The following is a 23,326-nucleotide window of genomic DNA, read 5'->3' on the forward strand; positions in this document are numbered from 1 at the left end:
CCACTGGTCAGAACTTCCCTGCTGGTGCACCAGGAGACACGGCCAGGGGCTTGGTCCAGCCAGGCAGGACCCGGGGCGCAGGGAACTGCTCACAGGGCCACCCAGCCTCAGCTTCAGAACTTCCGGCCCCCAGCTCTAAAGAGGGCACCCGATGAGCAAAGCCACCTGCGTTCCCGGAGACGAAGCAGACACACGAGCGAGCGAAGATAAACACCATATCTCGACAGCTTCAGGGCTTTGCTTGTCAATGTCAGAAAACGTGAAGCCACAGAGACTTCCCCTGACAGACCACGGTGTGTACCTGGTGTTCCCATGGCTTTTCTTAAAGAGCCAAGCAAGAATGGCTGAGGGCCCGGAATGAAGACGAGCTTGGAGCCTGGCACTGGTGGCTCACGCCTGCAATCCTAGCTATTCAGGAGTCTGAGATCTGAGGATCACAGCTGGAAGCCAGCCCGGGCTGGAAGAGACTCCTATGTCTCTATCTCTAGTTAACCACCAACAAGCCAGAAGTGGAGCCGTGGCTGAAGTGGTAGAGCGCTAGCCTTGAGCGAAAAAGCTAAGAGACAGTGCCCAGGCCCTGAACTCAAGACCCAGGACACACACACACACACACACACACACACACACACACACACACCCCTACACCTGCCTGGGTCCCAACCTGCTGAGCCTATTTATTTCCATATTTCCAGATTATTTCTCAGTGGCACTGGGATTTGAATTCAAGACCTCACAGTTGCGAGACAGGCACTCTGGCACTTGAGCCAAGAGCCCAAGTCTCTTTGATCTAGTTTTTATTCTCCCGCCCCCCAAAGGGGAAGCTTGAATAGGTCTCCTCCCCAACCCCAACAGCCTCCAACCCCAATTCTTCCACCTCTCTTCTGTTATCGCTCAGATTATAGGTGTGTGACACCAAGCCTGGTTCTCTACTTTATTTTCTGGCTTTTTTTGCAAAGCCTTCCCGATTTAACACATAAAACTTACACCTGACAGGCTCCCGGGGCCGAAATCTCATTTCTGAACATTTCCAGGCAACAGTCATACCATGTAGCAAGCCGCACATTGTCGTCTGGCAGAACACGTCCTTCCTGGGCGTCTTCTCTTGCCCGCGTTTCCGTCACTCTACTCTCAGGTGTATCTGACCTGCACCCTCCACAGACACACACATTCCTCCTGTGCTGCCGCTTCTCTTCTTTTTTTTTTTTTTTTTTTTTTGGCCAGTCCTGGGGACTGGACTCAGGGCCTGAGCACTGTCCCTGGCTTCTTCTTGCTCAAGGCTAGCACTCTGCCACTTGAGCCGCAGCGCCCCTTCTGGCCGTTTTCTGTATATGTGGTTCTGGGGAATCGAACCCAGGGCCTCATGTATATGAGGCAGGCACTCTTGCCACCAGGCCATATCCCCAGCCCGCCGCTTCTCTTCTTGAACTAAATCCTTTGTTCAGCTCCTGGCTGCAGTCACTTGCATGCTTTTATTTTGTTTTTTTTTTTTGGTCCTTGGGTTTGAACTCGGGGCCTGGACACTGTCCCTGAGCTTTTTCCCTGAAGGCTGGCACTCTACCACTTGAGCTACAGCTCCACTTCAGGCTCTCTGATGATTCATTGGAGATAAGAGTCTCTTGGACTTTCCTGCCCGGGCTGGCTCCGAACTGCGGTCCTCAGATCTCAGCCTCCTGAGTCACTGGGATGACGGGTGAGCAACCGGCGCCCAAGCCCCCATCCCTTCACACATTCATGGGTGGGTGAGACGGACTGTGCCCTTCCGCCCTCATAGGAACGTCTGGGATGGCGTCAGCGTGGGTGTGGTGGCACAGGTGGCAGCCTGTGAGCGAGGGTATGCGGGTTCTAGTCCTAGCCTTGCCACTCAGCCAGGTCACTGTCTCATCTCCTGGGGGTGACTAAGCTCAGGCTCCTAAGTGGAGAACCAGCCCCTCGCTCTGGACGCTGCGTGTCAGTTGTCCTCAGGTCCCCGGCCCACTCGCCTCTAGTGCAGCCAGAGGCCCGGCCCCAAGCCACGAGAGAGAAACACAAAGGTGTCTCCGTGCTCCCACTGGGCGACTGCGGGTTGGGGGAGCCTAGCGTGTGGACTCCTCTCCCTGGAGTCCATGCCTCCTGCCCTGTGAAGCCGGCGAGATGGGAATGGAAGTTCGTTCACCCGCGTAGGATGGAACGAACGGCCCTGGGGCCTCTCTTTTTTTCTTTTTAACCTCAGGCCAGCCACAGGTTGCAGTCCTCCTACCCAGGGCTCCTGAGGAGCTGAGATTACAGGCGGCAGCCACAGAACTGGCCCTCAGCAATTCCTTTTGAAAGGACTTGTCTGCCACACCTCCGAAACTCAGCTTCCTGAATAGTTAGGATTGCAGGTGTGAGCCACATGCATTGACTTATAATACACACACCACACACACACACACACACACACACACACACACACACACGCTGACTTTGACCTCCATCGGATCCTGAAATAGGGATCCTTCAAATGCCTCCAACCGGCTCTGAGGCTCGTACTGGCTGCCTTTAGAGGCATGGGGTGCTTTTGGAAACACCGGAGCTCTGATCCTGGCACTTTTGTTAAAGTTCTGGGGGAGGTTAGCATTGGTGGCCTCAGCCCCCCTCTCCCACTTTCCCAGCAAGGAGCCCTGAATTCCTCTCTGTCTTCTGGTACCTGCTGGGTGGTCTGGGCCGAGGGAGATGGACAGACAGATGGACGCTGTTGATTGGACACACGAATCAGGCAAATGCTTCATCCTCGCAGGGACCAGACCTGCTCATTCTGTTGGAAATCTTGTCTCCTTGGAAAGCCCTTGGCAAGGGAGGACTTCAGAGACCAACTGTAGAGCTCTGGGTAGAATGGAGGGTGCATTGGTGGGGTAGGGAGCATTTAATACAGAGGGGGGGCCCTTCATATTCATCCGGGGAGGAAGCACTGCAGCGCTGGTTTCCTGGCCCTCCTCTTCCCTCCCCTGCGCCCCTGCCCTCTCTCTCGGTGGCCTCTCTCCTCCTCCCCACCACTGTTAATTTATGAGAGCGATTGGACCTTGGAGATGCGGCCTTCAAGAGTCCTGCTATAACGATCCACGTGGTGGCCAGATGATAAGGCTGATTGGGGCTTTGTCAGACAGAGCTGGTGTCCTGAGAAGGGGGCATTTGTGTCGCTGAGTCAGCCCGCCTGGGTGACTTCTCTCTGGTCTCAGTCCTAAAGCAGGTTATGTGAGAGGAACGGACCCAGAACCATCGACAACAGAGCAGAAACCTCAGCCTCCCATACAGAGAGCTGGTTAAATAACTCACCGTGCACCTTGCCACGCTACCAGGGAGTTGTGATGACGGCAGTGTGGAGAAAGCTGAGTGATGTATATATAAGACGCGTCTAAGCCGCCCGCAGCAAAAAAGAAAGGGGGATAGAAAAATATGAAGAGCCCGGGAGCACATCTGGGGCGAAATGCACATGCGCAGGAGAAACAGAGGGCTTGTCCGTACCGAAGTGACGGTACAGCCGCCGTTGACTTCAAGGAAGTTGAATATCGCTCATTTTTATTCCTGGGTTCTTTCTGTGAGGTGTTGCATTATGTTTTTGGCTCTTGAAGGTTGGTTGCATTTTGTGTTGTTTTGTTTTTAGCCTTCTATGGTGGTATTTGTTATGTTTCCTAAAAGAAAATGATGCATATGATAAACTTTTGGGGCTCAGTTCCTACAGGCAGCAGCTCTAGTAAACCTGCTTTCACCTCTGACCTTCAGCCTTTAGCAACGCCCTTTAAATACCCTTTTACCAGCCTGAGCTTAACACCCTCCTCTATGTGTAATGCTAAGGGTTTTTTTTTTTCCTTTTTATTATACATCTGTTTTCCTCTCAAAGCTTTGTAGTTCACTTGAAAGACTTGTGTGAGAGCTGAAAGGAAGGTGCGGGGGGGCAAGGGGGGGGCAGATCGGATTTATCCAGCACTCCAGAATTTTAAAAAAAGGAAGGTTTCCAGCAGGTTCAGGAAAGAAGGAGAAGTGGGAAGTTGAGAAATAATTTGCCGCAGAGGTCTTCCCTACTTTGGTTTTTAAATGCTTGTCTGATTTTTCCGTGGGGGGAGGGGGGAGGCAGTGACCATTCCCCTTGTTCTCCAACACCTCAGTGGTGGAGGCTGAGAGATGAATGCATCCCGCCTGGAAAAGCTGGAGGAACCAGGACGCGGGGCCCGGCCGGGAGGAGGTATGCTGGGGAGAAGTGACCCAGCAAGGCTATTTTTAGATAAACCCATCGGGTTTCCAAGTGTCATCAATCAATGTGCAAGAAATATACCTTCCTCTCGGTACAGAATACTGGGCTGGAATGCTGCGGGGTCTAAATATAAGACAAACCTTCGCCGGCAGGAACTGGTGGTCTCACTGAGAAGGGTGACGTGTAGCAAGCCCATTGCGGGGTTAACATTATCCAAAATAAGGATAGAGGGAAGCTATTACAGGTCTGGGGGAGTGGGGGGGGGAGAGGAAGATAATTTAGACAAATCATTAGATAGCTGCAAGTCCAATTTGTATTGAAGGATCTGTGCAAGTTATATCCAGAAGGGTGGTACTCCTGCTCCTTGGGGCTGCAGAACAAACCATCGAGGTACATTGTGGTTTTAAAGAATGACCATCCACTGGATTCACGTTTCTGTCATTTCTGATGGGCTCAGCCAGGTGGCTGTTCTTCTTGACCTGGTCTTCACCAGGTCTCCCCAGCTAAGTGTATACAGTCAGCCAGCAAGTTGCTAGAACTGGGCTGTTGGTGGTGATCACGGCCAAGATGGCTGGACAAGGGGTGTCCTCCCCCCCCCCACCCATGTGGCTCAAGCTCCCTTGGGCTTGCTCCTGTGGAGATGTCACAGACCCTGGGGAGACTAGACTAGTGCCACTTCCACGATGTTGTATTGGTCAGAGAGCTAGAGGAGCAGCCCCTGACTCTCGCTGAGCTGCGGAATGCAGATCATTCCACCATTCACACATCTGGGGTGTTTGCACAGGGTGCCAAAGGCTGCCTGGTAGGAGGGATGGAGGGATTCAGGCCCAGCGTGTGACCGGCTAGGCAGTGTGCCACACAATAGCAAAGCTTTATTATTCCTGGGATAAACAGAAAGAGTGTGCAGCATAGTGGTGTGGGGGGGTTGCTGGCAGTCTGGACAGTGTTGGTGTCACCAACTGCTCTTTATTCTGTGATGGTTTCCACTTCCCTTTATGTAATGGAAGGGATCCTGAATGGCAATGGCTACTTCTACTATTTCCACTTGGCGGAATGCAAAGCTGGCACCCTTATCCCTACCCCTCTTGGTTCTTTCACTGTTTTGCTGATCCAAGAAGTCTTGAAAAGGGCTGGGGATATAGCCTAGTGGCAAGAGTGCCTGCCTCGGATACACGAGGCCCTAGGTTCGATTCCCCAGCACCACATATACAGAAAACGGCCAGAAGCGGCGCTGTGGCTCAAGTGGCAGAGTGCTAGCCTTGAGCAGGAAGAAGCCAGGGACAGTGCTCAGGCCCTGAGTCCAAGGCCCAGGACTGGCCAAAAAAAAAAAAAAAAAAGTCTTGAAAAGAACCTGGGAAATCACTAGGTTGCTTTAAAAAAAAAAAGAAAGAAAGAAAATCAAGGATATTGCCAGATAGGAGACATGTCTGTTCATTCCTACACCAACAGCACTGCTTGCTAAGTTACCCGACAAGAAGACATGTCTCCTCACGAGCAGAAACCAGGAGGCATAGCTCTACTTCCTAAGATAGGGATGGGTGTAAGCAGTCCGAGTAGAGGGTGTCAGCTGTTTTTTGGAATTGTCTGGGAACGCTTGCTTCCCAGGGTGTAGGGCTCTTGGGATCTTTGGGACATTGCTATTTCTCTGTGCAGCTTTGAACTTGAGTGATGGCTCTCCTGGAAAGCTTATTGTCTAGATGGCTCAAAGGCAACTACAGAGTCTATTTCAAGTGGTTCATCTAGTTATACTATACTGGTCATGAATGACTGAAAGGATGGATGGATGAATGATGGATGGATGGGTAGATGGATGGTTGGGTGGATGGATGGGTAGATGGGTGGATGGATGGATGGATGGATGGGTAGGTGGATGGATGGATGGATGGATGGGTAGGTGGATGGATGGATGGATGGATGGATGGATGGATGGATGGATAGATGGGTAGATGGATGGATTGATGGATGGGTAGGTGGATGGATGGATGGATGGATAGATGGATGGATGGATGGGTAGGTGGATGGATGGATGGATGGATGGATAGATGGATGGATGGATGGGTAGATGGATGGATGGATGGATGGATAGATGGATGGATGGATGGGTAGATGGATGGATGGATGGATGGGTGGATGGGTGGATGGATGGGTGGATGGATGGAAGGGTGGATGGATGGGTGGATGGGTGGATGGATGGGTGGGTGGATGGATGTATGGATAGATGAATGCATGCATAGAATTCAGAGCTGGGATTCAGAGCTGAGGGATTTCAGGGCTGTGATGGGTCTGCCTGTCTCTGGAGGACTCTCCCCAGAATGCAATGCAGGACAGATGGGTGTGTTTGCAGTGAGCAGTGGGCTAAGGCCACACAGCAGAGCATGACGGGGCCAGGCAGCCATCAGCTGGCAGGGCCACCGAGGCCCTGCACTGGGGTGGGGAGAGGGGGCACTCGGGGTGACGAGGCACGGCGAGCGCTCTGTGCAGGAGTCACCTGGCTCTGGTTGAGCCAGGGAGGGGTCTTTCCTGTGCAGCGTGGCCTTCCTGGGCCCAGAGACAGAGCCTGAAATGCAAAGCTCATCTCCTGGGTAGCCAGGAGGAAAGAGGAGCTCTGCCGCTTGAGAAGAGAGCAGCTTTCCTGCCTCTGCCCTGGGAGGGGAAGCGTCCTCTTCCATCCTCCTCCCTCCCTGTGTCGCTTCACAGTGAGGCTACGCCGTGGGGCTGGAGGCCCTGGCGGGCCCTTCTGTCAGGGCGCACGCATCCCAGAGCGCCCCATCCACGCCGGCGGCCCTGGGCAGCGGGACCTGCCGTACGTGCAGGCAGGCGGTGGTGACGTTGCTCAGGACCGTACTGAGAGCCTCCACCTCAGAATCTTCCAGAAACCCCCCTCCCCCCCCCAGTGATTGACTGGTTCTTTCCTGTTGCTGTTTCCAGGAACGAGTGGAATATCTCTTCCTCATCATTTTTACTGTGGAAGCATTTTTAAAAGTCATCGCCTATGGACTCCTCTTTCATCCCAACGCGTACCTCCGCAACGGCTGGAACTTGCTGGATTTTATCATTGTGGTTGTAGGGTGAGTGCGGCCCTCGGCCTCCTCCCCTCTCCTCACCCCTGCACACCTTCCCTCCCCTCCCCTCCCCTGCCCTTCCCTCCTCTCCCGTCCCTTTGTCCCAGCACAAGATGGATTTCTGAAAGGCCATCTATTTATGCCCTGGGGCAGAGCACAGGGAGGGGCTCGTTGGGAGGAAGGAGGCGGTAGACTTCATTCCTTCTTTGCCTTCAGGACCCCAGTTCGCACGAAGCCAGGTGCGTTCTCGTGCCTCTCTGATGGCAGAGGTCCTGGCTGGGGTCGCTGAGGATAGACGGTCATTAGTTCCCTTACAGCTCACTGTGAGGCCTGCAGACGCCGCCTTCCCAGGCGACCGTTTAACCGCCGGAGCCCGCGAGCGGCGCGAAAGCCTGGGTCTGACGGCTTCTCCATTTCCTCTCTTCCAGGCTTTTTAGTGCAATCTTAGAACAAGCAACCAAAGCAGACGGGTCCAATGCTCTCGGAGGGAAAGGGGCCGGGTTCGACGTGAAGGCGCTGAGGGCTTTCCGAGTGCTACGCCCCCTGCGGCTGGTCTCCGGAGTCCCGAGTGAGTACTGCCTGGAGTCGCAGGGCCTTGGCGCGTGCTGTCGCTGCCTCCCAGAGTGCCCTCCTCGCTTCCCCCGGCCACCATGTCCCCTCCCTCCAAGGGTGCCACACCCTGGAGCCCTGCCCGCTTCGCTTTTGCTTTTCCCAGGTGCCATACCTAGCGTGGTAGCATTTTCCTGTGCATTTGTTTACTGCTCCCTTGATTCGGGGCTGTGGGTTTGCGTTCTTTTCGCGCACCCAGCTGCCTCTTCGGCACGCACCAGAATGACACATGACTGAGCTGCGTGGTCACACACGCCGTCACCAGCGCCTCCACACGGCGCCAGTGACAAAAGGCTTTCACTGGTCTCTCGAGCTTCTCTGTCATACCTGATTGCAGGTAGAAGCAGAGGTAAGTACGGTGTAGATCGGTGAGGTGCTGTTCCTCGTAATGAGAGTGAATGGGGTGCTTTGTTTGAAATCTGGGACTGCTAAACCAAGTGTGTTGGAAGTCCAGAAAATAGTTACTTTTTTAAAATATCCACATTTGTACTGAATGCCACTGGGATTCCCAGTCACTGACAGTGGGACGGGCAGGCCCCCGGGCCACCAGTGTGCCCCACAAGCTCTATGGGGCACTCTCATTGTGTCAGAGTCCATGGGCCACCACAGCAGACACAGGAGTGAATCAGATGCTCAGTGTTCTCCGAGTTCGAGGCACAGTAGCAAAAAGAGACTCCTACACTGGACGTGTAGAATAAACCACTGAAGAGGTCCAGGCGAGAGGTGACGAGCTCTCTGATGAGGAAACGCTGGGGATGTCTCGCAGCTGGGGGTGAGGGTGGGAAGTCAGGGAAGCCCCCTGGAGGAGGTGGCCTCTGGGATGGGCCTGGAAGGGTAAGCAAGGAGAGGAGGCAGCCCAGGAGATGATGGAAAGGAAGCTCAGTGACGGCGGCGGCCCTGGAGGTGTGCACGGAGAGGAGGTGGCGAGGTGAGGAGCCGAATCCACCTCGTGAACATCGTCTTACTCTTTCGAGGAAACCGCATAATGCAAAGATCTGGCCGCGGTGCCCCATCGAGCTCCTCCCACAGTGAAGAAAGCCAGTCCCACGCTTGGGAAGCGTATGCCTGTGAACCATCCCGAAGAACTCCACGTATGGGGCCCTAAACGTGCACAGTCAACACGAGGCGCGAATGCGGAGACCCGGGGCTAGATAGTTACAGGGTCTGTGGGAGGACCATAAGCCAGGGTCGTTTCCTCCATGCCGTATGAGCCCATGTGTCTGCCCCACTCTGTGAGCTGCTGAAAGGAGCAAGGGAGTCCATGCGCACAAAGCTGGCCAGTGCCGTGTCTGCCGGTGACCAGCGACGTGACCTTGTTTCCTTCCGTTTCCAGATCTGCGACACGAGGGGGCTAACCCGCATTAGCCCTAAAACTCCTCTCACCCTCATTAACCTGTACCGCAGGGACCTCAGGGTTTCCTTTTTAGTCATTCATCCTGACCCTGGAGCGGTCCTCGGCAAGGGTGACCCAGGGCGGAGCCCGTCCTTCTCCAGTTCCACCACAGGCAGTGCAGGATTGTCTTCTGAGGCATCAACAGTACTCCCGACGGGCCGGGCCACGTGACGCACACACACAGACCCCACGTGGACATCCAAATCTCCACTCCGTGATTGATTCCCTTTCCTGGAGATCTGCAAATGCAGATGAACAGCCAATAAGTAGCAAGGTGACCATGGCCTAATTGGAAATGATTGTCGTAATAAAGGCCACTTAGGCTTGTAAGTGACCCAGTCCTTTCCTAAGTGCTGGAAAGAAAAACGAGGGGTGAAAGAAATGAAGACACAGTGGGGCCCAGCGTCCCGTGACATGATCGATGCGGAACTCCAGCCCTGGGCCCCAGCTCCTCTTGCTTCACCTTTGTGCCGATTCCTAGCACTCTGTGGTTAAGGGTAGAAGCAGCGGGGTGTCGCCACTTGGGTCTGAATTCCCAGGGGCACTGTTGATGGCTACGTGCCTCAGTTTCCTCATCTTTAAGATAAGGCTTACCATCTCATCTTCTCCCTGGAGCTCTGGTGAGGACTGAATGACACACAGGGAGCCTTCGGCAGACATTCACCGCTGGTTTTCTACAAGTCTAATTTCTTGTCTCCCTACGCCAGGCTCTGGATTAGACTTACTAAAAGATGTTTGCTTTCTACACTTGGTCTAAAAGCAAAACAAAACAAATAGCATTTGTGTTGGTTTTCCATTCCTATGACAAAAACCTGGGAGAATCATCTCATGGAGAGAAGAGGTTTAGGACTGGAAACAAGGTTCCTCGTGGAAGGGGGTACACGGCTGAGCAAAACTGTTCATCTCATGACCAGAAAGAAAAAGAGAAGAGGAAAGAAACTTGAAGACTTCCTACCTGTCAAAGTTCCCATCACTCTCACTTATACCACACTGGGGACCCAGCCTTTGGGGCCCACGTGGGATGCAGGCTGAAGCCGTTCTGTTGACGCCTGACTTCCATTCAGTGAAGCCCGCACATTTAAAATGGACAGTCTCAGAGGTCTTATCATGGTCTGGTTTCTTCTACCTCACTTCCACCCTGTACGATTGCTAGACATGTTTGACTTACACCATCACATAATAAACCACACACTGAGTGTCCACTTCCGCTTTAAACTATCGGTTGTCTTTGAAGTAAATTAAGAGAAAAAGAAAACTGAAACACAGTCATTTACCCTTGCCTGTTTACTTACCTTCCCTCCTGCTCCAGTTCTTCTTAGAAACGAGTTCCTTCTGTTACGATTCCTTCCCGTCACGCTAAGCAACAACCATCTCCCTGGGCGATTCGGGAAGGCAGGTCTACTGAGACGTTCATTTACCTGGAAAATGTCTGTATCACATCCTCTTTTTGAAGAATGTGGATATAGAATTCTTGATTGGCAGGGGGAACCCTCCCCCCATAACTTTAAATATGCTGTCCTACTTTCTTCTGTCCCCAATCGCCTCTGAGAAGTTGATATTCTCATCATGCTCCCTTGAATATGCTTGGTGTTCTCTCTCTCTCTCTCTCTCCCTCTCTGCCTCTCTCCCTCACTGGCTCAGTTCAGGGTTTTTTGTCTTTCAGCAATGCGTTTTCAGAAGTTTATCTAGGATATGCCTCACCACAGTTGGGTTTGTGTTTGTTCTGCTTGGGATGTACGGGGGATTCTCAGATCCCTCTGCCTTTTGGAGGTTTTCATGACATCCACGAAGCTAAACATGGCCATTGTTTCTTCAGAGACCTTTGCTCCAAGCCGCTCTCTCGTGCTTCCCTTTGAAGATCTCCATTATACCTGTGTTTGGCCATTGTAAAGTCTCTCATTGGTCCCCAAGGCTTTGTCCCATTTTCTCTGGGATTTTTTTTTTAATCTGTGTTTCATAGATTGAATGATTTCTGCTGATTATCTTCCCGCTTTGCCACCTTTCCTCTGCCGCCTCTCTCTCCACGGAGGCTGTTCTGTGTGCTTTTCATTTCAGTTGCTTTTCAATTACGGAGTTTCCCTGTGGTTCCCTTTTATGGCTTCCGTTTATCTGTGGAATTTTCCTGCTCCCTCGTCAATGCCATATACTTGTACATTTTGCTACCTGTTTTCCTCTTGTTTAAATGTGTTTATAACAGCCCTCTGAAATGTTTGTCTTCTCAGTCCAATATCCAAGTGATCTCGTTTTGTTTCCTATCATAGTTTCCCATTCCTTTAGTGATTGGTTGTTGGGTTTTTTTGTGGGGTTTGTTTTTTTGGGGGGGGGGTTCTTTTTTTTATGAATACTGGAATCACAGGTAGTATGTTCTGGAGATTCTGGATTCTGTCATCTTTGTGAGTGAATTCTTTTTTTTTTTCTTCCTTCTGTGGGTCCTAGAGCATGAACTCAGGGCCTGGGCACTCTCCCTACGCCTCTTTTATCTCATGGCTAGCACTCTACAGCACCACTTCTGGTGTTTTCTGAGTAGTTTATTGGAGATAAGAGTCTCAAAGACTCTTGCCAGGGCTGGCTTTGAGCTGTGATCCTCAGATCGCAGCCTCCTGAGTCGCTAGGATCACGGGTGTGAAATGGGGCCGGGCTTTGTGAGTCAGTTCTTCAGCAGATAGTTCAGGCACTGACTAACCAATAACTAGTGTAGGCTTTGGTTTTATTTTATCCATGGGGAGGAAAACCAGCAGAAAGTGCAAACCCCTCAACCTCTAAATCCCATTCCCTTTTAGGTCTTGTTGGAGTTCAGTGTTTAGGCTTTGTAAGGATGGGTCTAGATTGTGTCCAGGTAATATTCTTGTCTATGCTCTGCATCTTCAGGGGCCTGCATGGTGGCCCTGGGTCTTTGTGGGTTGTTAATGATCTCTCTCTCTCTCTCTCTCTCTCTCTCTCTCTCTCTCTCTGGCGAGACCAGAATTCCAGACACACAGCCCAGCTCTGTCCCCAGGGCCGATGAACCAGAGTGATTCCATCCATCTCTCCATGACACAACCGTGTGTGACCCAGTTCTAAGCCACAGGGACAGGGCCCACATCTGTGGGACCCCTTGTCTGTGTGGCTGTGTCTTCAGGGCTGACGTGTTACGCCACTCCAGGTCCTGATCTGATTGTGGCATCTCCGATCAGTGGGATGGCGGTGGCCTGCCTCACTCTAGTCTGGGTGACAGTCATGGAATCATCCCCAGTGAGAGAACAAGGGCAATATGACAACATCCGCCCTGTGGGTGTACCCACCGTGTCTCTGGTGAAAGGGCTAGCCTAGGACTTGATTCTCCAACCTGGCTACACACGGAATTGTGATGGATTTTTTTTCAATCGCAAAATGTATAATGTTCATCTGCAGTGTCCCTGTGGCTTAATAAGTATTCCTCATTTGTCACCTGAATTATAGACTATACATCACATGGCATAGTACACAGTGTAGTGCTGTTGTGTGGGTTACATGTTAGCTTATTTGCTGCACGTTTATTGAGGAGTCCCTGTGTGTAAAGCATCATCATGGTAGAGGAAGGAAAGGTAACAGCATCTTAAGACATTCAGAAAATAACCCCATGAATTTTAGAGCCACACGGCTTCCTCCTACACTGTCCTCATTTTAAAGGTGTTGGAAATGAAGCCCAAGGTCGATTTGAAATTTGTTGAGGTGACAGGTATATTAACGGCAGAAGAGGAAATACCTTGGCATTTTCCCCACTAAATCTAAAATACATGATTTGTTTGAAAGAAAACAAACAACTAAACACAATGTTTGGTGACGTTTCCCCCCTTTATAGAAAATCTGGTCCATACCAAAACCCTTGGCCCGAATGAGGAAATCAGTAAGCCTGGAATGCTTAGAACATTCCGCTTGGCTTGCATAGCGAGAGTAACTGACTGCGGTGCCTCCGTAAGTTGACCACAATGAACAACCTGGGTTCTTTGCTACACTCGCCATCAAGGTCATCCAGATAAGTAAAAGCCAGCCAGGCGCTGGTGGCTTTTTAGCCGCTCAGGAGGCTGAGATCTGAGGATCATGGTTCAAAGCCAGCCCGCGCAGGAAAGTAGGTGAGATTCTTACCTCCAATGAACCACCAGAAAACCAAAAACGGAGCTGTGGCTCAAGTGGTAGAGCACTAGCCTTGAGCAAAAGAGCTCAGGGACAGCAACTAGGCCCTGAGTTCAAGCCCCACATCTGATGGGGGGGGGGAGAAAGGGGTGAGATGCTGTGGGGCATACAACGAAGCACAAGGCCTCTTGTGCAACCTAGCCATCCAGTAGGCATGCCACAGGCAGCCAGGCTTCAAAAACTTCACTCCAGAAATTTCCATCCAAGACCTGGCACCCAGAGAACTTTCCTGGCAGACATTTTCAACCCTTTGGAATAGGACCATGCACTCAAAGACACAGTTCCCCAGTTCCGGGGATAAAAGAAGCAAGTAAACCCCCACAGGGAGCCTCCCCCACATGGCTCCTCCCTGAAGAAGTGCGGCCTGCTTTTTCTGCCTTCAAAAATACTAGATGAGGTAATGTGGACCAACTGCTCTGGTGACAATTAGAGGAGCTGAAAGAAATATTTCTAAGTCGTCTCTCTTTCCTCATGCTTAGAAAAGATGCCTGGCAGAAACAGACAGGAATCCACGCTGAAGAAATATTCACATCATCCAAGTTGTCAAATTATTTTGAAAAATTATTCTGTGAAAAATAAAGTATAAATGACTCTACAAAATAACTAGGCACACAAAGAGACAACATGAGTGAATGAAAATGTGCGGAGACTACAGACAATACAAGGAGATGCACAGGGTCCGAAATTGACTTGGAAATAACCATATACTGTATTTAAAGAGATCAGAGACCAGACCGCTAACTTTCCAGAGGGCTGAAAGATCTGGAAAAGAACCAAATGCAAATTTTAGAAATGAAGAAAAGAGCACCTAACGTGGAAAATGTAGTCAGATTATTTAAGAGAACACTTGGCACCAACAAAAACAGAATTACTGAACTGTCAAGAGTTGGGGAAAACACTGAGATTCAAGCGTAGAGAATCAAATGAATGTGAAACACAGCAAAGAATAAAAACAACGGAGGAATTCGCGGGTGCTCAATTTCATGAGATGATTTTCTACATTTACTGGTAGCCTTGTGATTTTTTTTATGAGTGCACTAAACTCCATCTCAAGTTGTTCCTGGAGTATAATATGGTGGTTGTCTTGGTTTTGGGGAGGACGGAGGAAGTGCCGACGGGAAGAATAATTACTGGGGCTTCAGTAAAGCTGGGAATAGGCTAAAAATCTCATCCCAAGTGATAGTGGCATGGCTTTTTGTCTTGTGATAAATTACCCATTATGACACTTTTTTATGTTTTGTCATTATTTATATGAATGTTATATTTTACTTTTTTTTTTTTTTTTTTTTTTGGCCAGTCCTGGGCCTTGGACTCAGGGCCTGAGCACTGTCCCTGGCTTCTTCCTACTCAAGGCTAGCACTCTGCCACTTGAGCCACAACCCCGCTTCTGGACGTTTTCTGTATATGTGGTGCTGGGGAATCAAACCTAGGGCCTCGTGTATCCGAGGCAGGCACTGTTGCCACTAGGCTATATCCCCAGCCCCATATTTTACTTTTTTTAACAAAAAAAAATTTTTAAGAATAAGGAAATGCGTAGCCCCGGGCACCTACGTCATTGTCAGTGGCCAAAACATAGGGAGGCAGCGTCAAGAGAGGGTAAACCATGTTAGAATCCCTGCTGGTGGATTCGTCTCACTGTGGGTTGCCCAGGCCCCACCTGGGATGGGAGAGGAGGGCTGGAGGGCTGGGGTGATGACGATCAACTGTCCAATCGCTAGTTTGCCATAGATGAGGGTCAGAGGTAGGGGTGCAGAGAATATTCAGAATATCTGCTCCTTTCACCTGCATACTTAGCTGCTAAGGAGTAGAAGTTTAAAAAAAAAAAAAAAGAAGTCATTCAGACCAGCTATCCGTCGCACCTGAGCCTCCCTGGGTTTCTGCTTATGAAGACAGTGCTTTGAAGAATCCAGCGGGATGTCGTGTGCTGGGCCGTCGGCGGCAGAGCCTAGCACCTGCCGAGTCCTCGGGGAGAAGCAAAGACTCCGTAACTCTGTTGGCATTGGCTCAGACTGCCTCGTCTCCATCTGCCAAGTGAAGCCACAGAACGCCACATGTGAGGCTCACTGTCTCTTCAGGGTCTAGTGAGGGCTTGTGGATCCATGCGGCTCAGAGATGAGTGTGGACTGATAGCCTCAGCCTGGTGGTGGTGGTGGTCATTGTAGTGATGACGGTGGTGGTGATAATAGTGAGGACGGTGATGATGGTAGCGGGAGGGGGTGGTGTTAATGGCGGTGATGTACATAACCACAAGTGTTGGTAGAAGCATTCACTTTCACACTCAGTCAGGTACCGCTTTGGGAGATGAAGAAAGACCTAGATAGAATGTGTTCAGAGATAGCGCTGTGTAATTTCATAAGCAGCCCTGGGGTCCCAGGGTGCCCAAGAGTATCTGGTACTTTCTGTTGGTGTTGGCTTCACGTGATTTGCTGATGGCAGTTTACCTGGAAGAGCCATGTGACCAAGACCACCCCACACCCACTAATCTCCACTTAGAGGTTCCAGAGCCCTGTGGTGGCTTTGACCTGACCCTCGGCCTCCTCCTCTCCCCCAACCCCCCACCCCGGCAGCCACCTCTGTAGCTTGCTTTCCAGCTCAACTTCCTTGCTGGCTCCGCATGCCTTAGCACTAATGTGTGTACAACTGCTAATTAATGGAATCATTTGGATCTGAAAACATCATGTTCTAATGGGAGGCTGCGAAGCGCTCTGGTTAATTCACAGGTGAAATTGTTCCAGCTTTCTCATCTCTTACACCGCCCCCCCCCCCCCGCCCGCCCGCTTCTCTCTCCTCAGCTTTGCTTAATGGCTGGGGAGAATCCTCCTAATGCCTTTTGAAACCCACACCAGCAGAACTCCACACCGTGGGGGAATAGAGAGGATGACCAGCCTCGGTTTACCCAAGAAAGAGGGAGTGGGGTGAATGCCAAGGAGAAACTCCTTGCCCCCCCCCACCCCCGCAGAGACCAAAGAACCTCGTGGCTGGGCTGAGAGGGGACTGGGGGAATGGAGAGTGAGGTGTGCAGGATTTGGCGGGGGGGCGTCTGGCCCACATTGGTTTTCCCATTGTGGTCATCTGTGCATAGCATAGCTATCCATTTCCAACCACTTCTAAGTGGAGGGTTCAGTGGGCCTAAGGATCTTCGCACCGTGGCACAACTAACCATCTGTCTCCAGAACTTTCTTCACCTTCCCAGAACGAAGCTGCATGTCCACCCACCAAAGCTCCTGTCAGTGGGGCTTTAGAACCACAATGCAATGTTCTGCCCACCTGCCTGCCCGCTGGTGGGATTCCTGCATGGCAGAGTGGGCCCACAAAGGCTGTAGGGAGCCCTGTCCTCAGCCCTGAGGACAACCATCCACTCCACCCCCAGACATGTTCCCGTTGAGAGAATACTTTCCCCCCTTCCTGGAAGTCAGCAGGCCAGGCTGAGCTGGGCTTCAGAGAAGCGAGGTTGCGCGCGTGGCTTTACTCTCAAAGCTGTCTCTGGTCACAGTGAGTTCCCACTGTGCCCAGCTCTACTCGAGGAGAAAGGGTGCCCGGGTGTCTCTGAGACGAGATATTTCCACATTTGATAGCTTAGGAAGACACGACGTGTTCTTTCTCTCGGGAGCACGGTCCCATGTCCGGGGCTGCGAGGACTGTGGCCCCCGGCCCGCAGAGTTGCTGAGACGGTTTCAGGAGGATGGTGTGGAGGGGCGTGGCTCCCTTGGCTGCTGGCAGGTGGCTGACGGCGTCTCTGTCCCCGCAGGCCTCCAGGTGGTCCTCAACTCCATCATCAAGGCCATGGTGCCCCTGCTCCACATCGCCCTGCTCGTGCTCTTCGTCATCATCATCTACGCCATCATCGGCCTGGAGCTGTTCATGGGGAAGATGCACAAGACCTGCTACAACCAGGAGGGCGTCGCAGGTAATGGGGGGCCCTGGGCGGGGATGGTGGCCAAAGGCTGCCCCTCTGCTGGGAGCTGCCCCGCCAGGCCAGGGGAAACGCCACGCTTGCAGACAGACAGTGGGCCTGGGAGAGGAGGCACTGCACTCAGAACCCTCCCGCACCCTGCCACGTCATGTCGTCCTCCCCATTTCCACGAGAGCAGGTCTCTGCGAAAGCAGCCCAAATGTGAGCGTGCCCCAGCGCCGCTCAACACGGTTTCCATGTGAGAAACACATGAACAGTCTATCTTTCGTCGCCTCCCGTCCTTGACGCTCACACTGAGTACCGCAAGAACGGCCACTCACTAGCGAGCGAGCGAGCGAGTCTGCCCCATCAGATACCGCCACGTGTCAGAGCCGTGGCCCGGTCATCAGTCAAAGCCTTCCCACCCTCCCGGAGCTGGTCCTGGCTCCTCTGTGGTCAACATTTTCTTCTCCTTTCATAGGCAGAGGTTCTCAGGGCCACTTCCCAGGGTAAATGAGGGGAAGGGGTGGAATCCCCCCCTGACCTCAGCCAGAAGGTCCACCTCCACCTCTTGGCCACCAGTCCTTGCCTTTCTGAGACTCCCCCTTCATGCCCTTCCATAGAGCAAGTGTATTTAGCAAGAAACAGTGGCTGGTGGAGCAGTTCCCTGAGCGGCCACAGAGTTTGGGCTTGCAGGATGGGCTGCAAACCTCTGGCTTCCATGACCTAACACCTGGGCTTCACGAGTAGAAAAACCACTTGAACTGAAATCTACAGGGCTCTTAACAGATGTGCAAAGCAGTTTAATAGGGAACGTACATTGGGGGAAAATACCCCCACCCTAAAGGCTTGGCAACGTTTGATTTATATGCTTTCCTTTTTTCAAACAAAGTTTGTGCTCCGTATTTGGGGCATCTTGAAAAAGGGGAGCACCAGTGGGGTGCGTGGAAGAACAGCTACCCCTCCCTCCGCACCTCTGCCACATCAAAGTGTGGCTCGGCCCCTCCTGCTTTGTGGAGCGTCTGTGTGGCAGAGGGCGGCGGACAATTCATCCTCAGAAGCCAAAATAGACGAACGTCGCAGGGTGTCTGACCTGGTTTCACAGCCTGGGGCTGGGTCCCGGTGATGTGGCTAGGTGATTGCCACATGATCACACACACACACACCACACACACACACGCACACGCACACACACACACCATCAAATGACAGCTATCCTATAAAATCTGTAGTCACAGAGCCATCCAGTTGCCTTCACGCTTGTTTGATGGAAAATGTCGGTCGAGAGGAAACCCCTTGTCAAGAGAATTTCCAAATACTGGGGTTGAGAATTGCAAAAAGCAAATGATCGTGTTTTAAAGCATGTAAATTTTTTTTTGATTGGGAAAAGAAACAGACCACAAATAGCCCTTGCCTTCAGCTAAAATTTTGAGCCCAGTTGAGATAAATCTCAAGGGATATAATGGATAATACTTCCTCTTCCGTGTAAACCCTCCCCTCTGGTTTGGTCTGTAGCCGGCTGGTCATGGCCGTCCAGAGCGCACGCGGCTGTATTGAAATGACCAATGGACCACTGGGCCCAGACGCCCCGGGCTGTCACCAGGGCACGAGGCTCAGTGGCGGCTGACCTCGGGCCTCACCCCAGTGAGACAGGGCAGACAGGAATGACGGAATTCCATTGCAGCGCCAAAGCCCACCTCCCTGCAATGCGGTCAGATGGACCAGGAGGACTGCTCTAACACCTGCAAGACCGCCCCCATCCTCCTAGCGGGAAGGGGGCCATGTGTGATTGCTCCTGTTGGCCAGGGCCCTTTGGGGCCTTGTGAGAGCAAGCTCCTAATACCGGAATGGCCACCAGGCTTTGTTGTCTGGCTTTAGTGGCCTCAAGTAGGCAAGACAGCAGCAAGTGCCGTGGACAGAGGAAAATGCATCATGGGTCAGGCATCTTCACAGGACATGGTGGCGGGGGGTGGGGGGGGCACTGAAGAGCCTCCCGCAGCCCTGAAGCAGAATGCTCAGCTCTGCCCTGGGAGGACGACCGGACGTGAGCTCGCCTGTGGGAGTGGCCATACTACCCTCCGCTGTACGCAGGACCGGGAAAGGGATCTGAGCTCCGCCCACCTGCTTCCCACCCGCGAGATGATTTGTGTGGGGCCTCTGTCCCCACGGGTTGGGTGAAGTGGGGTCCTGTGATGGATAATGTGTGAGCCAGAGCATCCGGGGCTGAAAGGCTCTGGAGCGGCACCAGGCCAAACTCCAGCGGACAGTGACCTTGCAAGGTCTACACCTACATCAAAGGACTTTCCTGAAAGAGGGAGGGAGGGAGGGAGGGAGGGAGGGAGGGAGGGAGGGAGGGAGGGAGGGAGGGAGGCATCAACAGCCCTGGGCTCAGCCCCTCCCGCTCCCTCCTGCTGTCTGCTAAGGACCCAGGGGCCCAGCCAGGGCTCCCAGCCACAGAGAGTGAGCGAGACCAGACACGGGCCGCCTTCCCAGCCAACCCCAGTGGGCCTCCCAGAGCTTCAGCCCACCTTTGAGATGGGTAGCTTGCTGTCTTCTCCACCCCGCCGCCCCCCCCCCCCGCCGCCCATTTGTTTCTATATTGCTTTCAATTCAAACTTTGGGTTGAATTGCCATCGTTGCTAAGAAAGCACATTTCAACTGGCATCAAATGCTCCTCTTTTTTTTAAATGCTTTACCCCACAGGCTGAATTCTGTGCACATGTAGATCTTAGGATAGACTGGGTTTTGAGCCATGACCAGAAAGCTATGGGGCCAGCCCGTTAGCCAGCCATGGCGCATCACTGACTGGGCAGCCCCCTACCCTGAGACCACCTCGGAAGAGGCCCCGGGCGCCCCCTTCATTTCTCAGCGGATACAGCACCGTATGCCTTTTGTTTGTGCCCGTCCCATCTGTCCGGTGGTTCTCAGCGCCAGAACGGTCTCAGGAGCTCTCCAAGCACAGTAATTACCCCAGAGACAGGAGCAGTATTGCTCAACTGAACCTCGCAGTGAGATCACCTTCGTTCCCTTCCCTCCTGCTAGTTGGGACCTAGAGATGTAACTGATTTTTGTCTTCAGTGGTTTCTCCTCGGAAGTCCTCCCAAGGTGTTCCCCCCTCCCCCCCCCCCTGGATTTCAGCCCCTGTTGGTGCTGGCTGCTAAGTCCTCTCCTGTTCTCTGCCCGCATTCCTTCACTCCTCCCCACCCCCGACCCTCCACCCCGGCCAGTTCACGGCTCCCCAAAAGTAAGACGTGCCCATGCTTAAGCCGCTCCTTCTATCCAAGCGTTGCTAGGACCGGCTCGTCCGCATGCGCATGCGGGTTTTGAGCATTCCCTGCGACGCTTATTATAGATGCCTATTTTTACCAGACCGTCGCTGCTTCTTAATTGTTCTCCAATCTTTTTATTGTCATTCAAGACAGATTTAAGACAGGAGAGCAGGCCCTGAACCTGTGCACAATCTTTCTGGATCTCGCCCCCTTTTCTCCTTTATTAACGAGATCCCTTTCCCCATCTGCCTTCCCCCAACGCGCCCCCCCCCCACCCTGTGCCATCTTCTTTGTAACACACAGTTGTGACATCCGCAGATCTGTTTTCCTTCCTTGAACACTCAGAACTGGCCTGGGCAGCCTGCCCCCCTACCCCGAGCTTCTGTGGCTTTCTGAGGGGAAGATGCCAGGAAGCTGTCAGATTAGCTGTCAACTGGTAAAAGACAAGCGGCATCTTCACGCCACGGAAGAGCAAAACACGAGCACAAGAAAGAAGCATGTGTCCTCCTGGGATGTTTTTTCCTTCGTCTTCTCTTTCTCCTCTCATCTTGTTCCCTCACACATCACTCTAGAAAGCTATTTCTAGAATGAGTGAGAACCAAACCGAATTTATGATCTATTTGGTTCATGATTTTCCAGCTTCTCAACTCTGATTTCTTAGGAGCTTGGTGATTTTTTTTTTTTGGCCAGTCCTGGGCCTTGGACTCAGGGCCTGAGCACTGTCCCTGGCTTCTTCCCGCTCAAGGCTGGCACTCTGCCACTTGAGCCACAGCGCCGCTTCTGGCCGTTTTCTGTATATGTGGTGCTGGGGAATCGAACCTAGGGCCTCGTGTATACGAGGCAAGCACTCTTGCCACTAGGCCATATCCCCAGCCCTGGTTCTCCACTTTTGATATGTCATCTCACATCGTCATCTCTAAAGCTTTGGCCATTTCAAGAGTCACAGAAAGGTGTGGATAGAGTCAGCTCAGCACGGTGACCTTACTGGAGGAGCCAGACTCCGGTGAGAAAACAGACCGGCTTCCTACCCTCTGCGGCTCTGACGTCAGTACTGCAGACTTGTCACCTGGGCCAGGGGGCCAAGTGCCTGGCCGAGAGGGAGCCTTGTGCAGTCACCTTAATTTGGAAGCGATCCAGGTTTCCTCACACCGGTGAGTGGATGAACGCGCAAGGCAACACCCTTGCAGGAAGAAGGCGAGAATGAAGTCCTCAGCCACGGGGGAGGACGCAGGAACGCTGTCCTGAAGGAAGACAGACGGACGCAGAGGGGCCGCGCGTATGGTTTTATGTGTTTGAACCTTCTGGAGAAGCTGTGAAGACAGAAAGCAGACGAGGCTTTTAGGGACAAGGGGCAGGAATGAGGGCAACACCCCGGAACACCCCGGAAGGGCGGGCCGGTAGAAGTGTTAAACATGGATGGTAGTGATGGCTGCCTGGCTGTGTAAACTTACTAAAAGTAGTGGAGCCCAACATTTGTGCTGATGGAGTCTAAGGCATGCAAATTCCATTACAGTAAAGCGACATGTGTTTGAGAGACAGAGAAGAAGAAGAAAGAGGTGGGGGACGAGGAGAAGAAGAGGATGGGGAGGAAGAACGGGAAGATGGAGGGGAAGAGAAAGACAGGAAGGAGAAGAGGAGTAACGGAAGGAGGGAGAGGCGGGAGAACGCAGGAAGAGGCGGGAGGAGGGGGAGGAGGAGGCAGGCGTCAGAGACTCTCGGGGCTGTCTCAGGAAGGAAGGCAGGAGACCTGCATTTTCAACCATAGCACTCCACCCCATTCTCCGAGGAATGGCCTCTCCGTGGAGGGCTCACGCTTCTCTGCCCCTCTTCCGAGTGAACCGTTTCAGATTTGAAGCCACAGCCAGCGGCAGTGGCCCACTGGCCGTCCTCCCAACAAAGCCACCACCCCTGGGACAGCCTCGACCTCCAAGGAAGAGCACAAGACGCTAGGGCACTCCATGTCTCCAGAGCCCCAGATGCCAGCTGCACACACTCCTGTGGAGTCCTCGCCATCTCTCCACAGCAGCTAGGACTCCCTACGTCTGTTAGCATACTTGGAACAGTCCATTCTTGTTTAAATTCACTAGTGATCTCTATGCTAATGTAATCAACGTGCCTTCACTAGTGGCCCCAAACAGCACCCCTAGCTGGAGACACTGTCCTGCTGTTTCCTACAAGAACCCAGTCCGTCCGTCCATCTGTCCAAACGTCCATCCCTAAGCTGTGAGTGTCTGACGCTCGAGGCCAGCCTGTCTGGACCAGTGGCCGGGAAACCATGCTTCTCTTCCAAATGCCAGAGGGCAAGGGTCGGGGTCCGAGGCCCCACCAGGCCTGCATTGGGTGCGGTCAGCAGTGTTCCCCAGGTAGCTGTGTGGGCGGGACCACCGGCTGCCCTCAGTCTCTGTGAAGTAACCCATGTGCCCCCGGTAGCACATCATGGAAGATGCAACAGACCCTCAGCCAGACAGCATCACCTGGTGCAGTTGGCTGGCTGTGAACTGTGGTAGCCTGAGCTCTATCCTCAGGAATTCGGATGAGTGGAGGGAGGGGAGTGGGGAAAGAAAAAAGGAGGAAGGAAGGAAGGAAGGAACTTCCTATTGGTTTTCAGGAAACGTTCCCAGCTGAGATGGGTGCATTTTGACTGACAGCTTGGCTGTAACGCCGCATTTCAACATCACAGGCGATCATAACGCTTCCGCCTTTGAAATCCCTTGCTGGGGTTAAGATGGAGTCTCCACAGCA

At 52.6% G+C, this 23,326-nt stretch overlaps 1 protein-coding gene across 1 annotated transcript in view; it reads left to right on the forward strand.

The window, feature by feature from the left end:
- Positions 1 to 7,137: 7,137 nt before the first annotated feature.
- Cacna1c (calcium voltage-gated channel subunit alpha1 C) overlaps positions 7,138 to 23,326 on the forward strand; it is a 96,427-nt gene continuing 80,238 nt past the window's right edge. Inside the window, 3 exon segments of the mRNA XM_048335032.1 lie at positions 7,138 to 7,275; positions 7,698 to 7,837; positions 17,172 to 17,330. Of these exon segments, the coding sequence (XP_048190989.1) occupies positions 17,207 to 17,330 (124 nt within the window). The 5' untranslated portion in view covers positions 7,138 to 7,275; positions 7,698 to 7,837; positions 17,172 to 17,206.

Source organism: Perognathus longimembris, chromosome 27 (genome assembly GCF_023159225.1).
Source record: "Perognathus longimembris pacificus isolate PPM17 chromosome 27, ASM2315922v1, whole genome shotgun sequence".
Taxonomy (NCBI): domain Eukaryota; kingdom Metazoa; phylum Chordata; class Mammalia; order Rodentia; family Heteromyidae; genus Perognathus; species Perognathus longimembris.